The sequence below is a fragment of the Myxocyprinus asiaticus genome, chromosome 7 (assembly GCF_019703515.2).
Source record: "Myxocyprinus asiaticus isolate MX2 ecotype Aquarium Trade chromosome 7, UBuf_Myxa_2, whole genome shotgun sequence".
Lineage (NCBI taxonomy): Eukaryota > Metazoa > Chordata > Actinopteri > Cypriniformes > Catostomidae > Myxocyprinus > Myxocyprinus asiaticus.
The window spans coordinates 3,409,443-3,426,125 of record NC_059350.1 but is presented as its reverse complement, the minus strand read 5'-3'; the positions used below and the strand labels follow the sequence as shown (position 1 = coordinate 3,426,125).

Sequence of the window (16,683 nt, the reverse complement as noted above, 5' to 3'; positions counted from 1 at the left end):
AGACACCATTTCACTTGATTTTGGCGCCCCCCACTGGACATTTCACTAGGAAACTGCAGCGAAACGTTTAATAACTCACGTAATTTCGTTTAGTGAACAGTTTGCCACGGTCACATAATGTTCGTGAGATCAGGCTAGTTTAAAGGCATATTCTGCATTCAAGTTAAGCTCAACCGACAGCATTTTTAATGCTAATCAATATTGATTACCAAAAATCGTAGAAAACACGCACCTCCAAAAAAAATTATCGGGTGCACGACTAAAAAATATATCTATGAAAATACACAAAACAAAGTCAAAGTCGGCACATTTTTTCTCCCAAACCAATTTAATGAGCTCACCAAGAGACAAAGATGTGACTTTTTAAGCTACTCTTCATCGGAGCAACCTATCCCTCCTTTATTTAAAAAAAAAAAAAAAAAGCAAAAATCGAGGTTACGAGGCACCTACAATTGAAGTGAATGGGGCCAATTTTTGGAGGGTTTAAAGGCAAAAATGTGAAGCGTATATGCATGATTTCTTCTGTTAAAACCCGTGTATTATCTGACCTGTAAAGTTGTTTAAATCAACGTTTTTGCAGGATTACAGGGTTTTCGGTGTTACGTCATCAACGAAGTTGTAAACTTGAATGAAACTTTAGACAGAAAAGGTTAGTAAGTGATTTTATCAGACTAAAATCACATTAACATGCATTTTGTTTACATTTTGGTACTAAACCTTTTCAAGTGCATATTTTGCCATTTACCGATTAGACCCCATTGACTTCCATTGTAAGTGCCTCACTGGAACCCAGATTTTTGCTTCTTTTATTTTTTTAAGAAAAGATGAGTCGAAATGATATGTATGTATGTATTTTTTTTTTTTTTTTTTTTGTGCTTATCAACATTATAAATGCTGTCAGTTGAGATTTACTTGTATTGAACCCGGAATATTCCTTGAAGAATAAGCCATAAAAATGTTTAAAAGACAACATTACAAAACAACACTTGGTGACTGGACGGGTTAAGGAGAAATTATTTAGAAATCAAAAGTGCATGTATGATGCAATCTTCACTGTGGTGTCCAGAAATGTCTATGACTTGTCAAATCAATATGTCGAGACAGATGCAGAAAGATCGATGTGTTGTGTTGGCTGGACGCGCGCATCAGTCCCTCGAGCCCGCGCAAGCAGATGCGTTTTGATACGCGCAGGCACGCGACAAGCGTCAGCTCCCAATCACGAGAGAAACAAACGTCCACGCCTGTGTGCTGACGCTCGCACACACCCACAAACAGACGCACGCCACGCACACACGGGCGCAAATAATGATTGTATCCCCTCGGGAGCCCCCCGAGAGAAGCTCAATGAAGCCACAAACACCATGTCCATGGCAACGGTGCATGAAAATGAGCTCGTGGTCAGAGGCGCCGGGTCGCGCGCGTGGACAGCTGGTCAGAGTAATATCAGATCTGAAACAATGCGCGAACCACAGGTGACTTTAACAACACACGCGTACGAGAGAGGCACTTACAGTGTTTCATCACAACCACAACACAAATAAAGCTTATATCATTGACAGATACGGTTGTACGAGGTGAAGCATTTTCTGCAAAAAAAAAATAATAATATATAAATAAAATGACTCAATGACTTTAAAAATGCCATGTGGTGTATCCAACAAGTTAAAGGTATTAAAATACTTTTGTTGCACCTCGAATACATTTAGGTATGCTTCAAAATAAAAAATTTTTTTTTTTACAAATATCATTAATTTTCGATCAATTTTCTCAGGGTTACAACCACATGAACTGAAATAAATGTGCCTTTTCGTAAAAGCGCGAAATATTTAATGATACGACAAAATGATTTTTTGTTTTGTTTCACTGCTTTTTATTTATTTATTTATTTTATTTATTTTTTTGCTTCTTTTTTTTTTTTTTTAGAAATAATAATAAAAGATTATTCTGCACATGGAAACATTTCTTTTTTTTTTTTTTTTTTTTTTTAAGAATTCCAGCTTTTAATAAGATGCTGCTTTTTTAAAAATTATTTAATTTATTTTATTTTTCACTATCTCCGGACGTTTATGCCACATGAAAAACTTTAAGCCCCAGAAAAAAAAATATTAAAATGACTTTGAACTCAGTAACTGAATGCATGTTCATCATGGAAGAATTATATTCAAGCAATTGTTTTGTGTGTATAGCATTTGTAATATATTTTTAATAGCTGAATTGATCAGTTGAATTGGACAAAACCCCTTGACCACTATAAAGTTGGCTTATTCGTATGATATCGTGCGACTTCAACTACAGCCAATGACGTTGCTAGACATCGTTTTCATCTAGTACTTGACAATTACTTGCTTCTGTAACACACAACAGCTTCCTATCATGTTTACACACTCTACTGATCGGTTAGGTTTAGATAAGGGGTTTGGGTAAGTTTATTACTATTAATAAGCATGTCCTTGGCACCTCGCACGTGTAACTCACGCTTACTTCCACATTAAGGGGCGGTCACACTACACGTCGCGCTCCATTCACTCCCATTCTAACGCATCTGAACAAAGGAGACTGGAAACGCAAGCTCACGCGAAGAAATTTTGCACAAGGCTGCAAACCAAAGTCCAAGCTTGGTGAACTCTGAACCTTGAATTCGTACGACTAGAGGACGCGTGACCAATAGGAGGGTGAAACGTCACATGCTGGCCTCTTGGCTCAATACAAAGAAGCTGCGTGTTTTATTATATCAGGAACGCGAGTAGAAAATATGTTTTAACAGTTTTAATGTAAGATTATTTGTTTTTTGTGATGTATTATTTACCAACACCAGAAGTCCTCCCGCGTGACATCATATCCTGGTCCGTTGCATTGTACGAAAAAAAATGTGCGTGCTCAAAGCCTAGTGTGACCGGCCCTTTACACATCCAGGCATTTGCATGTGATGAAATCGTACGCATTCATATGAACGAGTAGGAATTTTCATGAGATCGGGTTGAAATATGCGACTACAATTTTCATTCAAAGTTGAGATGAGCTTCTCCAATCTAATGGCAAAATTTAGCAAGACATGCTGTTTTTCCAAATAAAGTAAAATCTATAAATGCATTGAAATACTGTAGACGGCAACATCATTTCACGTTTTATAATGTTGTTCTTGCGTTATTCTACCAAAAACATTTTGTCGGAAATAGCTAAAATAGTTGATAATTATCAATGTTTTTCCATCAAATTCTGCAAAAATATTGTATGTTTCTCTTCATTTTCCTCATCGAAATGACCAGGTAACTATAGCAACCGGAGGTGTTTTCCCCCTGCGTGAAACCACGCCCCCAATATATGACGTCTGTTTGACTGTATCCGGCCACAGTGAAGGATTCTGCAACCTCTCGCCAATCGATAGGTCGCAAACAACATTATAGCCCCTAATTGTGATCCCCACACCACTTCATATGATCGATCCCGTGTGATGCGAGTTAGGCTTAGGTTCCCACGGCCGCCCATGTGCTGTCTAACTCCGCTGGGACTGCAACACTTCTGGCTTCGCCTGCGCCATCTGGCCCCGGCTGGCCCATACCGTTACAGGTTCTTTAACATGCTTCTAGTTCAATTTAGACGCAGGGCAGTGAGCACACACACGGGTAGGGGAGGGTGGAAAGAGAGGCGTTTAGTCAGTGGCAGATGGCGTTTAAGGGTCTGGTCGCGTCTGAAGGCGTACCGTACCCCCTTCAGTGACTGTCCCCCGAGGGGCTTCACAATCAATGAAAATGAAAGCGCAAAGAAAAGGAAGAACAAGAGGAGAGTGAGTCCTACTGACGTGATACCAGTGGAGTTTGAGTTACTACAGGCTTCAATTAAGCCAGCACTAACACTTTAACTGTTACTCCCTTTACTGTCATCTGATTCCGAAGAGGAGTATCTCTAACAAGCAAATAACTTGTTCAAGAAGAGATTTTTGCCTTTCCCTAGGCTAAAACAAAACAAGGATCTCAGTCAGTTAATAGCAATGAAATGAAAGCAAACTGTGCATGTAATGTAAAAATGGGAGCTCATTCAGAGAGTAGGAATTCCAACTTCAGTCTTCCAATTTGTGGTGTTTTCAGGCCATGCCCATTGATGCCCCCCAGCCCCCCTCCCCCGGTCGGCTTCACTCCCACGCTTAGAAAAGTTTTGAATACAGTTTTTTCACTCCATGATGTCACAAAATTTGGCTCATTTAAAAGTTTCTGGTGGATTAGATTGGGAATACAGAAAGAGCTCAAAGCATATCTTAACACAGTGATGTAATTTGTCTCTCTTGTGTTTGGTTACTATGGACCTCAGGCGAAAGCTTTTGTGCTAAAGAAAATCACACTTAAATGAATGACCAAATTAAGACCCCCCTCCCATTAGACACATCCAATCAGTTTTAACCCTTGTGCGTCAATTTAAAAAAGTTACTCAGAGGTCCTTAGAGGACAAAAATGTCCATGTCAAAAAACTGCCATAAAAATATTATATATTAATATTATTTTCAACTTTCAATGAGTTAATTGTTTTAACCAACATCAGTCCTGATCATAACTACCAAATATTCATTTATTTTCAGGATTTTAACCCTTTAAATGCCAGTTTGTTTACATAATGCCATTGTTGTTTTTTTATGGAAAAAAAAAAACAACAAAAAATGAATTACTTTCCATATACAAAATGCTAAGGGGAAATTATTATTATTATTATTATTATTATTTTTATTATTATCACAGTCTGGCATATGTCAGTGATTAGCAACAACCTTGCTTTTGATACATTATTATTTTTTGTGCAGTGTCAGATTTAAAAAAAAATAAATACTCACACTCAGGACCTTAGAGGGCAAAAATGTCCGCGTCAAAAAACTGCCATAAAAATATTATATATTAATATTATTTTCCACTTTCACTGACTTAGATTTTTTAACCAACATCAGTCCTGATCATAACTACCAAATATTCATTTATTTTCAGGATTTTAACCCTTTAAATGCCAGTTTGTTTATATAATGCCACTGTTGGTTTTTTTTTACACACACACACAAATTTTTCAATACACACATACAAAACACACTCTGACATCCATACCAACACACTCACACAATTTTAGCTGCATCATTTATTCAATTGTCCTGCAGTGCTCTATAATACAGCAAACAGAAAATAGGGGAAAAGCTTATATTTGCTCCATAGGCTAAACATGAGAAAAATGGCGCCATCTGGTGGAAAATATTAAAAATGTAAATTTTAAAGCCAGAGCTCCGGAATGAAAGCACAATATCATATAATTCATGATTTTATGCTTTAATGGCACTGGGATCAAATATTGCCGTTTTAATGGGTTTCAATGGGGACATTTTTGTCCTGAAGGTCCTGTGTGTAACTATTTTGTGTACACAGTGTATTATAGATGTATTATAGAAACTGAGGTTGAAATATCAAAATTCCCCCAAAAATACACATCATACAAACTTGTCACACACCCTTTTTTCATACTCGACTTTAATGTAAGACAGTCGGGCATCATTGTGGTTCAAAAGACGAGGTAAAACAAACACATATTTGTTTGAATGGAGTCCTGAGAATAGGACGATAAGGAGGCGATTTGCTTGTTTTTGTGGGGCTCCTCGGATCGGACGATTATATGAGAGCGGTAGCGCGCGCGCGCGGCCGGTGGGTGCTCGTGCACCTCGCCACATTGTGGAGACAGCAGGTGCTGCCTGAATTACCATACAGCTGAGCGCGCGGAGAGCAAACTTATTCCGCCAGCACACAATAGCGGAGCAACACGCGCACGCGCACTCCTTCACAGCAGAACTGCACGCGTTTAATACACACACGGCGGAAAAGGGAAAAGCAAGTGGAGAATTTGGCCTCCATGCAAACTGTATTCTTCCACAGTGTTGGCACGAGGAATGTTTTTAGATACAATCCAGGAGACTCCCTGAAGCAGGAAACGCAAATGGAAGCAGAAAGAAAACATTTGTTGAAAACTGAGATTTCATTCCTTAATCATTTTGTAGTTTCTACATTTCTACATGAAGCCAACTTTGGAGACGAAAACACAAAAACACATCAAACAGAGCAGAGAGAGACAATAAAACAACACTATTTTAAACTGTACGTCAACAACAAGTACATTTGGGTATTTTTGCCGATTTCATTGATCAAATGTAATGCAAATTATAATCCCAAATTCCAGCCATTCAAAAACTTGCCCAAAAGTTGTAAATTATAGTCGCGTTTTTACGCACACGCGCAGCAGTTCTGATGTGTTTTGGAGAGGCGGGTTGGTTGCACTGTAAAGCGTGGGACAGATTGGGGGTAGTAGTTCATTAGCATATTATTACCCCGGCATGTGGCACCCCATATAAAACTGGCGGCAGGCGGCCTCGCTCCAGATACAAACGCACAGTGCCCGTGGGAGAAGGACGTGAGGAGGGATGTTGGAACAAATCCTGGTTTAGGAACAGACCAACAGGGAACTATAAAAGCACACAAGCATCTTCCTACCACGCTTTGCTGAGACGTCCTGTGAACTTCCAAGCGACCTTTGAGGATTATTACACTGAAACGGAATTCAACAAAGTTTTGGGAGTTTTGGGAACACATTTGGGAATTCTCGTGTACTTACTGGACATGAAAGGGAACAACGTTCAGTCTCAATGAATCAGTCGGCTAAAAGAAGGGGCTTCTAAAAGAAGGGATCCTTTGTGAGGAGCAGCCAAGTTGCTCAAAGACTTTCAGAAACCTATTTATTTATTATTATTTATTCGTCATGGGACGCCACTTGCTGTTGCTCTTCTCCATCCTGTACATGTTACTCTGCCAGGTAAGGATTTCCACATGCATCCTCATTGAAACCTGTTGAAGTATGCTATAAAATATTCCTTATTTAATATTCCTACCTTGGTTCCTCTAGGCGTCCTGCTCAGGCGTCTTTGAGCTCAAGTTGCAGGAGTTTTTGAACAAGAAGGGTGTTCAAGGCAACAAGAACTGCTGTAAAGGAGGACTGACCCCCTCCCCGTATCAGCAGTGCGAGTGCAAGACTTTTTTCCGCATCTGCTTAAAACATTATCAGCCCAACGCATCTCCGGAGCCACCTTGCACCTACGGAGGTACCGTTACCCCCGTGTTGGGATCCAACTCTTTCCAAGTGCCAGATACATTACCGGACGGCTCTTTCAACAATCCCATCAGGATGAACTTCGGTTTCACGTGGCCGGTGAGTATCTTTAGTGTTGATGCAAACAGATATGGAGTCAGTTCAGAAGTGTTGGATTCATAGTATAGTCATTGTCTGATGGATGGAACTGTTTTTGGTTTTGTAGGGGACTTTTTCTCTTATCATTGAAGCGGTGCATGCTGATTCCAAAGAGGATTTGACAACAGGTGGGTGGTCCAATAATTAAAAGAAGATCGCAAGGCTATACTATGGGCTACTTTATTAACATAAACTAATATTGTTGAATTGCATTGCTGAAACTTTGGGATCTTTATTCTATTCAGAAAACCCAGAGCGCATCATCAGCACCATGACCACTCAGCGTCATTTGACGGTGGGCGAGGACTGGTCTCAGGACCTGCACAGTGTGGGCCGGACAGAGCTCAAGTACTCGTACCGCTTTGTGTGCGACGAGCACTACTATGGCGAGGGATGCTCCGTGTTTTGCCGCCCGAGAGATGACGCGTTCGGTCATTTCACATGTGGAGAACGCGGAGAAATTATTTGCGACGCCGGATGGAAGGGCCAGTACTGCACGGAAGGTAAGTAAAATATAGTATATTCATAAATAAATCTCGTAAACATCGTCGAAAACATTTAATCACGTTATTTTATTTTATTTTATCTTATCGTAATTTTATTTTGTTTATTTGTTTAAAAAATGCTGCCGATATTTTTTTGTGCAGTTTATTTAGTGTATAGAAAAAAGCGTACGCAAAGTTAGAAATATTAATAAATAAATGTAGTGAACACTGTCTATAAAATTCCATCACGTTATTTTATCTTATCGTAATTTTATTTTGTTTATTTGTTTAAAAATACAGCCGATATTTGTGCAGATTATTTAGAGTGTATAGAAATAAGCGAAAGCTATATTAATAAACAAATATCGTAAACACTGTCTATAAAATTCCATCACATTATTTTATCTTATCGTAATTTTATGTTTATTTGTTTTTAAAAAATGCTGCCGATATTTTGCACATTTTATTTAGTGTATAGAAAAAAGTGAAAGCAATATTAATAAACAAACATCGTGGAGGGCCTGGGTAGCTCAGCGAGTATTGATGCTAACTACCACCCCTGGAGTTGCGAGTTCGAATCCAGGGTGTGCTGAGTGACTCCAGCCAGGTCTCCTAAGCAACCAAATTGACTCGGTTGCTAGGGAGGGTAGAGTCACATGGGGTAACCTCCTCGTGGTCACGATTAGTGGTTCTTGCTCTCAATGGGGTGTGTGGTAAGTTGTGTGTGGATTGCGGAGAGTAGCATGAGCCTCCACATGCTGTGAGTCTCCGCGGTGTCATGCACAACGAGTCACGTGATAAGATGTGCGGATTGAGGGTCTCAGAAGCGGCGGCAACTGAGACTTGGCCTCCCCCACCCAGATTGAGGTGAGTAACCGCGCCACCACGAGGACCTACTAAGTAGTGGGAATTGGGCATTCCAAATTGGGGAGAAAAGGGGATAAAATAAAATAATAATAAAAAAAAAAATATCGTAAACATCGTCTATAAAATTCCATCACATTATTTTATCTTATCGTAACTTTGTTATTTATTTGTTTATAAAATATTTTTGCAGTTTATATAGTGTATAGAAAAAAGCAAAAGAAATATTAATAAACAAATATCGTAAACATCACCTATACAATTCCATCACATTATTTTATCTTATCGTCATTTTGTTTATTTCTTTTTTTTAAATAGCCGATATTTTGTGCAGTTTATTTAAAGTGTATAGAAAAAGGCGGAAGCAAGAAATATTGATACATAAATATCGTAAACATCGTCTATAAAATTCCATCACATTATTATTTTATCTTATCGTAATTTTAAAGTAGGGATATTTATTTGTTTAAAAAAAAAAATACAGACGATATTTTGTGCAGTTATTTAGAGTGTATAGAAAAAGGCAGAAGAAAAAGTAAGAAAAAACAAAGTTAACGGTTACGAGCAACTTGTAACTAATACCCCCGCCCTCCCACACTTGCACTGCCCCATTCAGCCCACTCTCACAACACACCACTTGATTTATTCCAGTCGGGAGGAGGAAAGTTTTTAGGAATAATCTCACGCGTGCCATAAATTTACATGCTCGTGTCCGATTGGTTACTCCTGGAGTGGGGCGGGTGCCGATTGGCTGGCAGAGGGGAGGTATTGTTTGAAGTGGGCAGCTACCAGGAGTACACAGACAATGGAGCAGCTGTCGCCCGCTGGCCGCGCATACACCAGCTGTCCACTCTTATCTTCCCTACCCGGAGACATTGAGAGCAGAGGGGAGGGAAAAAAGTTTTACCCACAGTGAAGAAAGGGAGGAAAGAAGGGTCCCCTTGTTTGTGAGCACCCTATTGTCGTCATGTGTTAAGCAGAAATTCTTCAGTGGTGATGAGGAGATTTTAGTATTTTTTTCTAGTTTAACCGAAAGCTAATAGGTTTAAGTGACCCCCCCCTCATTTGAAACAAAATAAGTTAGTTAGGATTTAGGGAATAGGTTTCCACTAGATGTAAAAATTAGACAAAGAGCATATGGTTAAGGGGTGAACTATAGCGCCACGGTCCTAATGTACATGTTTTGTCCCTCTTTCAGCAATATGCCTCCCAGGATGTGATGAGGAGCACGGCTTCTGCGAGAAACCTGGAGAGTGCAAGTATGTGCCAGAACCACTTTTTGGGATTGCTTACATACAGTTGGCTCTACATTTAACATCGAAAATATTACACACATCACTTTAAAGTGCATTAAACATGAGCTGAGCAGTTCAACCCACATTCAAAACAGTTTTCTAATGAGATTATTTGTTTGGATGCTCTATCAGGTGCAGAGTCGGGTTTAAAGGCCGCTACTGTGATGAGTGCATACGTTACCCAGGATGCCTTCATGGAACCTGCCAGCAACCATGGCAATGCAACTGCCAGGAAGGCTGGGGTGGCCTCTTCTGCAACCAAGGTAAGAAAAAGAGAGATAGAGTAAACAAAAGATCAAAGAAAACCATTTATGTTGCCTTGAGAGACGGACAGAAGGATGTTTGGTGCAAAAGAGAGATAGAAGAAACAGATATGGAAAGACTATAAAAGAAGACAAAGATACAAATAGAGCACAGATAGAGCGCAACAGCTGTCCAGCTGCGGTCCAGCCATGTGTTGCTGCTTTCGTTTGGATTAATCCACATGTGCTGAACATATGGAGCCTCTTTCTTCCCAGATCTAAATTACTGTACCCATCATAAGCCCTGCCTGAATGGAGCCACTTGTAGTAACACTGGTCAGGGCAGCTACACCTGTTCCTGTCGTCCGGGCTTTACGGGAGCCAGCTGTGAGATTGAAGTCAACGAATGCACAGGGAACCCCTGCCGCAACGGAGGAAGCTGCACTGTAAGTTTTTCTATGAAGTGTAAATACTTACCAACAGGTCCTATATAGAAAGTAAAATCAGTGTTACACCATGTCTACACCGGACGCAAGTGAATGTTTTAATAAGATGACGTGCATGGAGAATCAGCTGTGAGCTGTAGCGCCAATGTGGTGTCTGTAAACTCGCATCCAGTGTAGACGGCATCATTGATTACAATGGGAGCACTTTGCTTTTGATGCATCGCATTTTGCCGCTCTCGTCCGGTGTAGACAGGTTGCTACACATACAGGTATTACAAGTATTTACAGTAGTTCTAATGATCTAAAACGAACTGTTTTTACAACACATTAGTCAGGGTAAAAACGATTCCACTATTCCTCACTGCATCTGTTTTTAAACTTCCTGTTCCTTTGATTTTCACAGGACATGGAGAACACTTATAGTTGTGCCTGTCCACCTGGTTTCTATGGCAATAACTGTGAGCTCAGTGCCATGACTTGTGCAGATGGGCCTTGCTTTAATGGTGGACGCTGCGCCGACAACCCAGACGGCGGTTACTTCTGCCAGTGTCCCACAGGATATGCAGGGTTCAATTGCGAGAAGAAGATCGACCACTGCACCTCCGGTCCATGCTCAAACGGTATGTTCCACTTTCCGCTTCAAGTACCAGAGAACTCTTTGCAATCCAATACGTTTCCAAATCCTCATTATCATTTTATCTTCAATCCAATAGGTGCACGCTGCGTAGACCTGGTGAACTCCTACCTATGCCAGTGTCCAGAAGGGTTCACGGGTATGAACTGCGACCGGGCTGGGGACGAGTGTTCGCTTTACCCCTGCCAAAATGGCGGAACTTGTCAGGAAGGGGCCAATGGTTACATCTGTAATTGCCCACCTGGGTATGCCGGACAGAACTGCAGTTCAACTGTAAGCCGCTGCCAGCACAACCCCTGCCACAATGGCGCCACCTGCCACGAGCGGAACAACCGCTATGTATGTGCTTGCGTTCCGGGATATGGAGGACGCAACTGCCAGTTCTTGCTTCCAGACAGAGTTTCCCAGATAGCCGGTGATGTTCCTTGGACTGCGGTGGGATCAGGAGTTTTGCTGGTGCTTTTGTTGGTAGTCGCATGTGCCGTGATGGTGGTTTGCGTTCGCTCAAAGGTTCAGCAGCGTCGACGGGATAGGGAGGAGGAAGTCGCTAATGGGGAAAATGAAACCATCAACAACCTCACAAACAACTGTCACCGTGACAAAGATCTGACTGTGAGTGTTGTAAGCTCTGCACCAGTCAAGAACATCAACAAGAAGATTGACTTTCATTGCGACCACGATGACCTGAGTCTGACAACCGAAAAGAGGAGCTATAAGACACGACATGGACCTGCAGACCATAACCTGGTACAGGAAGTGAAGTACGAAGTGAAACATGAGGTGAAACTAGAGTATCCTGGGAAGGAGATGGCAGCGAAGGAGTTGTCTGATAGCTGCGAGGATGTAAAGTGCCAATCTCTGCAAGACCCTTGCGAGTTTGAAGACAAGCGCAGGAAACGTCTGAAAAGGTAAAAGTCTTGTCACAGTATTCTTGTTTATTTTAACTATTTACTCTATCCTGTCAAATTTATCCAGAATACCATCAAACAAGAATGACAATTACTTACTACAGTCTCTCCTCCCTTTACAGTGATGCATCAGAAAAGTCCAAGTATTCAGAGTCGAAGTATTCCGAATCAAAGTATTCCGATTCACTGTATTCCGAGTCAGCATGTGCATCAGCATCCACGTCGGCTTGTGTCGACACCAAATACAAATCCGTCATGGTGATGTCGGAGGAAAAAGATGAATGTGTAATTGCAACTGAGGTGAGTTAACTGTCTATAATTTTTGAATTCATGCATCATTAAGACATACGTTAAAACCTTGAGATCGACAGCCTTTTTAGGCCTTTTTGTACAACTTATTTGAAGTCTTTTCCTCTTCCACTACTCAGGTGTAATGGGCCTGCAGGAAGCCGATGCTCATTGTGTCCTACGGGAGGCATTTTGAACTCCCTAAGAAAATGCTGCTGCTCGAACCTTAGGTGGAAACGTCCCACCTCGTGACTACTGCTGCTGAGAAACTAAGACTGATTAACTGATATTCAGGATGAGCTGGTTCTCTGTACTGAAAAAGGCGCAGGCAGTGGTGGCCTGTAGGCTTGAAAACTTGTGGAAATGATGGCTGGAGTGTCATTAAAATTTAAAACGTAGATGTAAAATTTACCCGTTAAGCCATGTTAAAGGTGTTGGACAACGTGTGTCCATTTTTAATGTTTTTTTTAATGTGGGTTCGTCACATGGAAATGGCATTAGGAAAATATAACAGAAATAGGAGGGAATTCAAGAAAAGTATCGCCGTGTTTTGCCATGTGATGTCCAGTACTGTGTCAGCATAGTGGCAACGTTTTAGCAATATTTTGGCAACATTTGCTGTTTTTTCGCCAATAATTCCGGGGCCCCACAGGCTTTTACTGTGCCCAGAGACTGCACCAAACATTAAGGATGTTGAAGTCGTTTAAAAGAAATGTATCGCAACATTTTTGCCATCGACTGTCTCAGCGATGCCGTGGCAAAGTTGTGACAACATTTTAGCAATATTTTGGCAACATTTGCTGGCCCCACAAGTCAGTGTACAAGGGACTACGGTGGATGTTCAGCCATACTGGCCTGACTTACACTGGGTTAAATGTCACATGATGTCATATCCTGTCACATGACCAGTGGAAACTGTATGTATAAGTGCTCAAAAAAATCTCAAAGTCTTCCGAGCCTCCGTTTTTTTTTTTTTTTTTTGCGCATTATGGTTTAGAATATGTATGTAATTTGTTTTTGGACGTTAAAAAAAAATACGTTTGTGTTGATGATGAATAATATCCTTGTTTGTATGTTTTTGTTCCTTTTTTTGTAACAAGAGTTGTATGATTTAAGTTAACTTATTTTTATTTAAGTTGTATGTTGTATTTCTAAATATTTGAAATGTTTTTAAGACTATTTAAGTGTGAGTTTTTCCTAAGTTCTTCCTGTTACTTGCAAAGGCACTTCGGGTTGCTGGGATGTTTTGAGAAAATGTTATTTAAAGAAGGAATTTTAAAAAATGTTATTAATGCTGTTGTTTTCATTAACAGGTTTTTGTTTGATTTTCTCTTCTGAATGAAGTTTTAGCTTAAATTATTTTTCCAAATAAACACTATGAACTATTGAAAATGTCATTGATTCATTCATACCACTGCAACGTCTTCGTACACATTCATATTTTAACACTGAAATAATCTCATAATTTCAGCCTTTTATTGCTAAAGGGAGAAAACATACAAAAAACAGGTTGTAAAAACAAGTGCAAAACTTAACTTAACTGCTAAATACACTGTAAGCCTCTTTTAACACTCTTTTGTGGTGATCCCCAGTTCTAGCGAGGTCTGTTCTAGGTGCTGGATTTATGACTTTTATGTGTGGCGCTCTGGACTGGAGATGGTTCTTTAGAAATCGGGGAGTAGATTGGGATGTGGGTTCTTTATAGGGATGAGAACGAAGCTAATCATTAACATCTGCTCTGGCCTCTTGGTCACCCCATACTGGGCTATTCATCGCTTTAGCCCACATTCAGCCAGCCGCGGGCACATCACTCAAGAGAAGGCCTTTGAGAAACGCTGTCAGATAGCTGCAGGATGTTTACAAGTTTTCCAACAGGACTAGGGAGAGAAATTTAAAGAGTTGGGAAGAGCTCAAACACACTCCGACAAGTTGGCTGACTTCCTAGCTGGATAAAAAAACAAACAAATGTGATTTGCCGGGAAAACCTTTCTTGATTTTGCACATTACCAACAGATTTAAATCTCGCATGAAAAACAAAACGGAACATAAATTTCAAAATGTTGCTCCCTTTTTTGAAAAAAGAGAGAACAGAATGTCTTTTGTTGAGTTTTTATGGCTAAACATTAAGCTAGAGAAGAAGTTCAGAGCAGTTCTGGCCGAGGTCTCTTACTACACTCATCAATGGGGCTCTGGGGAACAGGCAGAGTCACACAATGTAGCAGTGGACAATAGCCCATACAAAAGGGCACCATTTGGGAGAGGCAGTGTGTGCCTATGAATGGAGGAAAGGGAGGGGGCAAAGAACGACAGATGTTGTCTGTCCTCCTGAGTCAAAGCGTCCTGCAGGCAGAAAACACCAGCTAGACCCCACATGGGCCATGAAGGAGAGACACAATGGGCACTCTTCATCTTACGGCTCTTGGACTTCTCTGATATTTCACATTTAAAAGTAACTTTAAACTACTTCACATAACCCTGCAAACAGCACTTCACTTAAAGGAATATTCCGGGTTCAATATAAGTTAAGCTTAATAGACAGCATTTGTGGACTAATATTGATTACGACAAATATGTATTTTGTCTCGTCCCTCCTTTTCTTTAAAAAAAAGCAAAACTCAAGATTACAGCGAGACACTTACAATGGAAGTCAATGGGGCCAATCTGTAATCGTAAGAATACTCACGGTTTCAAAAGTATAGACACAAGATGTAAACAATATGTGTGTTAACATGATTTTTAGTGTGATAAAAACGCTTACTAACCGTTTCTGTGTAAAGTTATTGCCAGTTTTACAACTTCGTTGCCATGACGATGTAATGTCAACAACCCTAAAACCTTAAAATGACAATTTAAACAACTTTGCGCTCAAATAATGCATGAGTTTTAACAGAAGAATTAATGTAAATGCTTTTATAAAATGATAAGCTTCACATTTCTGCCTTTAAACCCTCCAAAAATTGGCCCCATTGACTTCCATTGTAAGTGTCTCACTGTAACCTCCATTTTTGATCTTTTAAAGAAAAGGAGGGGCGAGTCGAAATATTTTTTGTGGTAATCTGGGATGGCATGAGGGTGAGTAAATGATGAGAGAATTTCCATTTTTGGGTGAACTATCCCTTTAAAAAGTTTAAAAATCTACTTACATTTAAATTATTTGGAGTATATGTGGGTGAATCCCTTTACATTGAAAACACATAATGTAAGTACTTTATATATATATATATATGCATGACTGCTTTAGTAACAAGTTCTCTGCCAAGAACAGCCACCCAAGATCAAACTGGGTAAGTGTTCTGTACTTCAATTAGCACTAGTGCTCGAGTTGGCGTTGATGTGACTTCATGGAAAACAAAGAAGGGAATAAGAGGTTTGCTCTGTGATCCCGTTGCATTTTAATGAGCTGATCATGTAGAGTCCTCAGGGAACAGACTGTAACACTATATTCCGGTACAACATGGACACTAAAATACAAAACAGGAGAGTAGTCATATTGACAAGTCCTCAATCACTTCCAACCGAGCTGTGAGAGCTTGGATCACTTCCACTGATGGTCTTTTCATGCTGCGCAACTGGCAGGCAGAGTAGGAATGATGGAAAACTGAGCATATGGAAACAGTTGCCCAAGAACAAGAGGCCGGTACAGGTAGAACTGGAAATGAACGAAGAACACAGATAAGAGTAAGAGAACAAGCGAACTTGGAACAGGAGAACAAGGAAGAGAAGTTGGGTGCAATGGGGACAGTCCAGGTGTGATGAAATAGTCATGAGGAGAGGCAGAGTCTAGCTTGAGTTACACCCCGCCGGTCGTAAAGTAATGAACGGGAGATCTAGAGGAGGAACAGCACAGAGATGGACAGAGGAAGGTAAGATACAAGACGCTGGCAAGAGAAATAGCAGAGTCTTGGGAAAGCTAAGAAGGTTTGTGGCATGCATTATTTTTTGGTGTGCATAAAAAAGGATTTTAATTTCATGTGGCTCATGCTTTATCATGCGTCACATTCTGACTTGCTGGTTACTTATTTTGTACACTAAAGAAAGCATGCCTTAATAACCTACTTTTAAGGTAAGTCTATACATGGCTCATACTGTACAATCTCTAAAGATGTTCGTAGTTCTTTTGTGTTAACTTTGTGTAAATTGTGTTGCTTCAAAGTGTACGATCACTTGATAAGTTGTGCTTGAGTTCTGGGATAGGATCTAACCTTAAAGCCTTGAAGAACTTGTTTCACCTACGAGCTACATTAAAATATCCTGTTTCTAGGAT

The 16,683-nt window shown here is 40.3% G+C and overlaps 2 protein-coding genes across 5 annotated transcripts in view; both read left to right on the top strand.

The window, feature by feature from the left end:
* Positions 1-6,443: 6,443 nt before the first annotated feature.
* Positions 6,444-13,463, top strand: LOC127444020 (delta-like protein A). Its single transcript, XM_051703150.1, has 11 exons — positions 6,444-6,825; positions 6,916-7,218; positions 7,325-7,385; positions 7,503-7,760; positions 9,805-9,865; positions 10,034-10,164; positions 10,420-10,589; positions 10,993-11,209; positions 11,303-12,131; positions 12,254-12,431; positions 12,560-13,463. The coding sequence occupies exons 1-11, from the start codon at positions 6,772-6,774 to the stop codon at positions 12,563-12,565; spliced, it is 2,268 nt and encodes a 755-aa protein (XP_051559110.1). The 5' UTR covers positions 6,444-6,771; the 3' UTR covers positions 12,566-13,463.
* Positions 13,464-16,098: 2,635 nt separating this feature from the next.
* LOC127443602 (filaggrin-like) overlaps positions 16,099-16,683 on the top strand; it is a 51,078-nt gene continuing 50,493 nt past the window's right edge. For all 4 annotated transcript variants that reach the window (XR_007897679.1, XM_051702277.1, XM_051702276.1 and 1 more), the window contains exon 1: positions 16,099-16,282. The gene's annotated coding sequence lies outside the window, so the exon portion shown is untranslated. The remainder of the gene's footprint in view (positions 16,283-16,683) is intronic.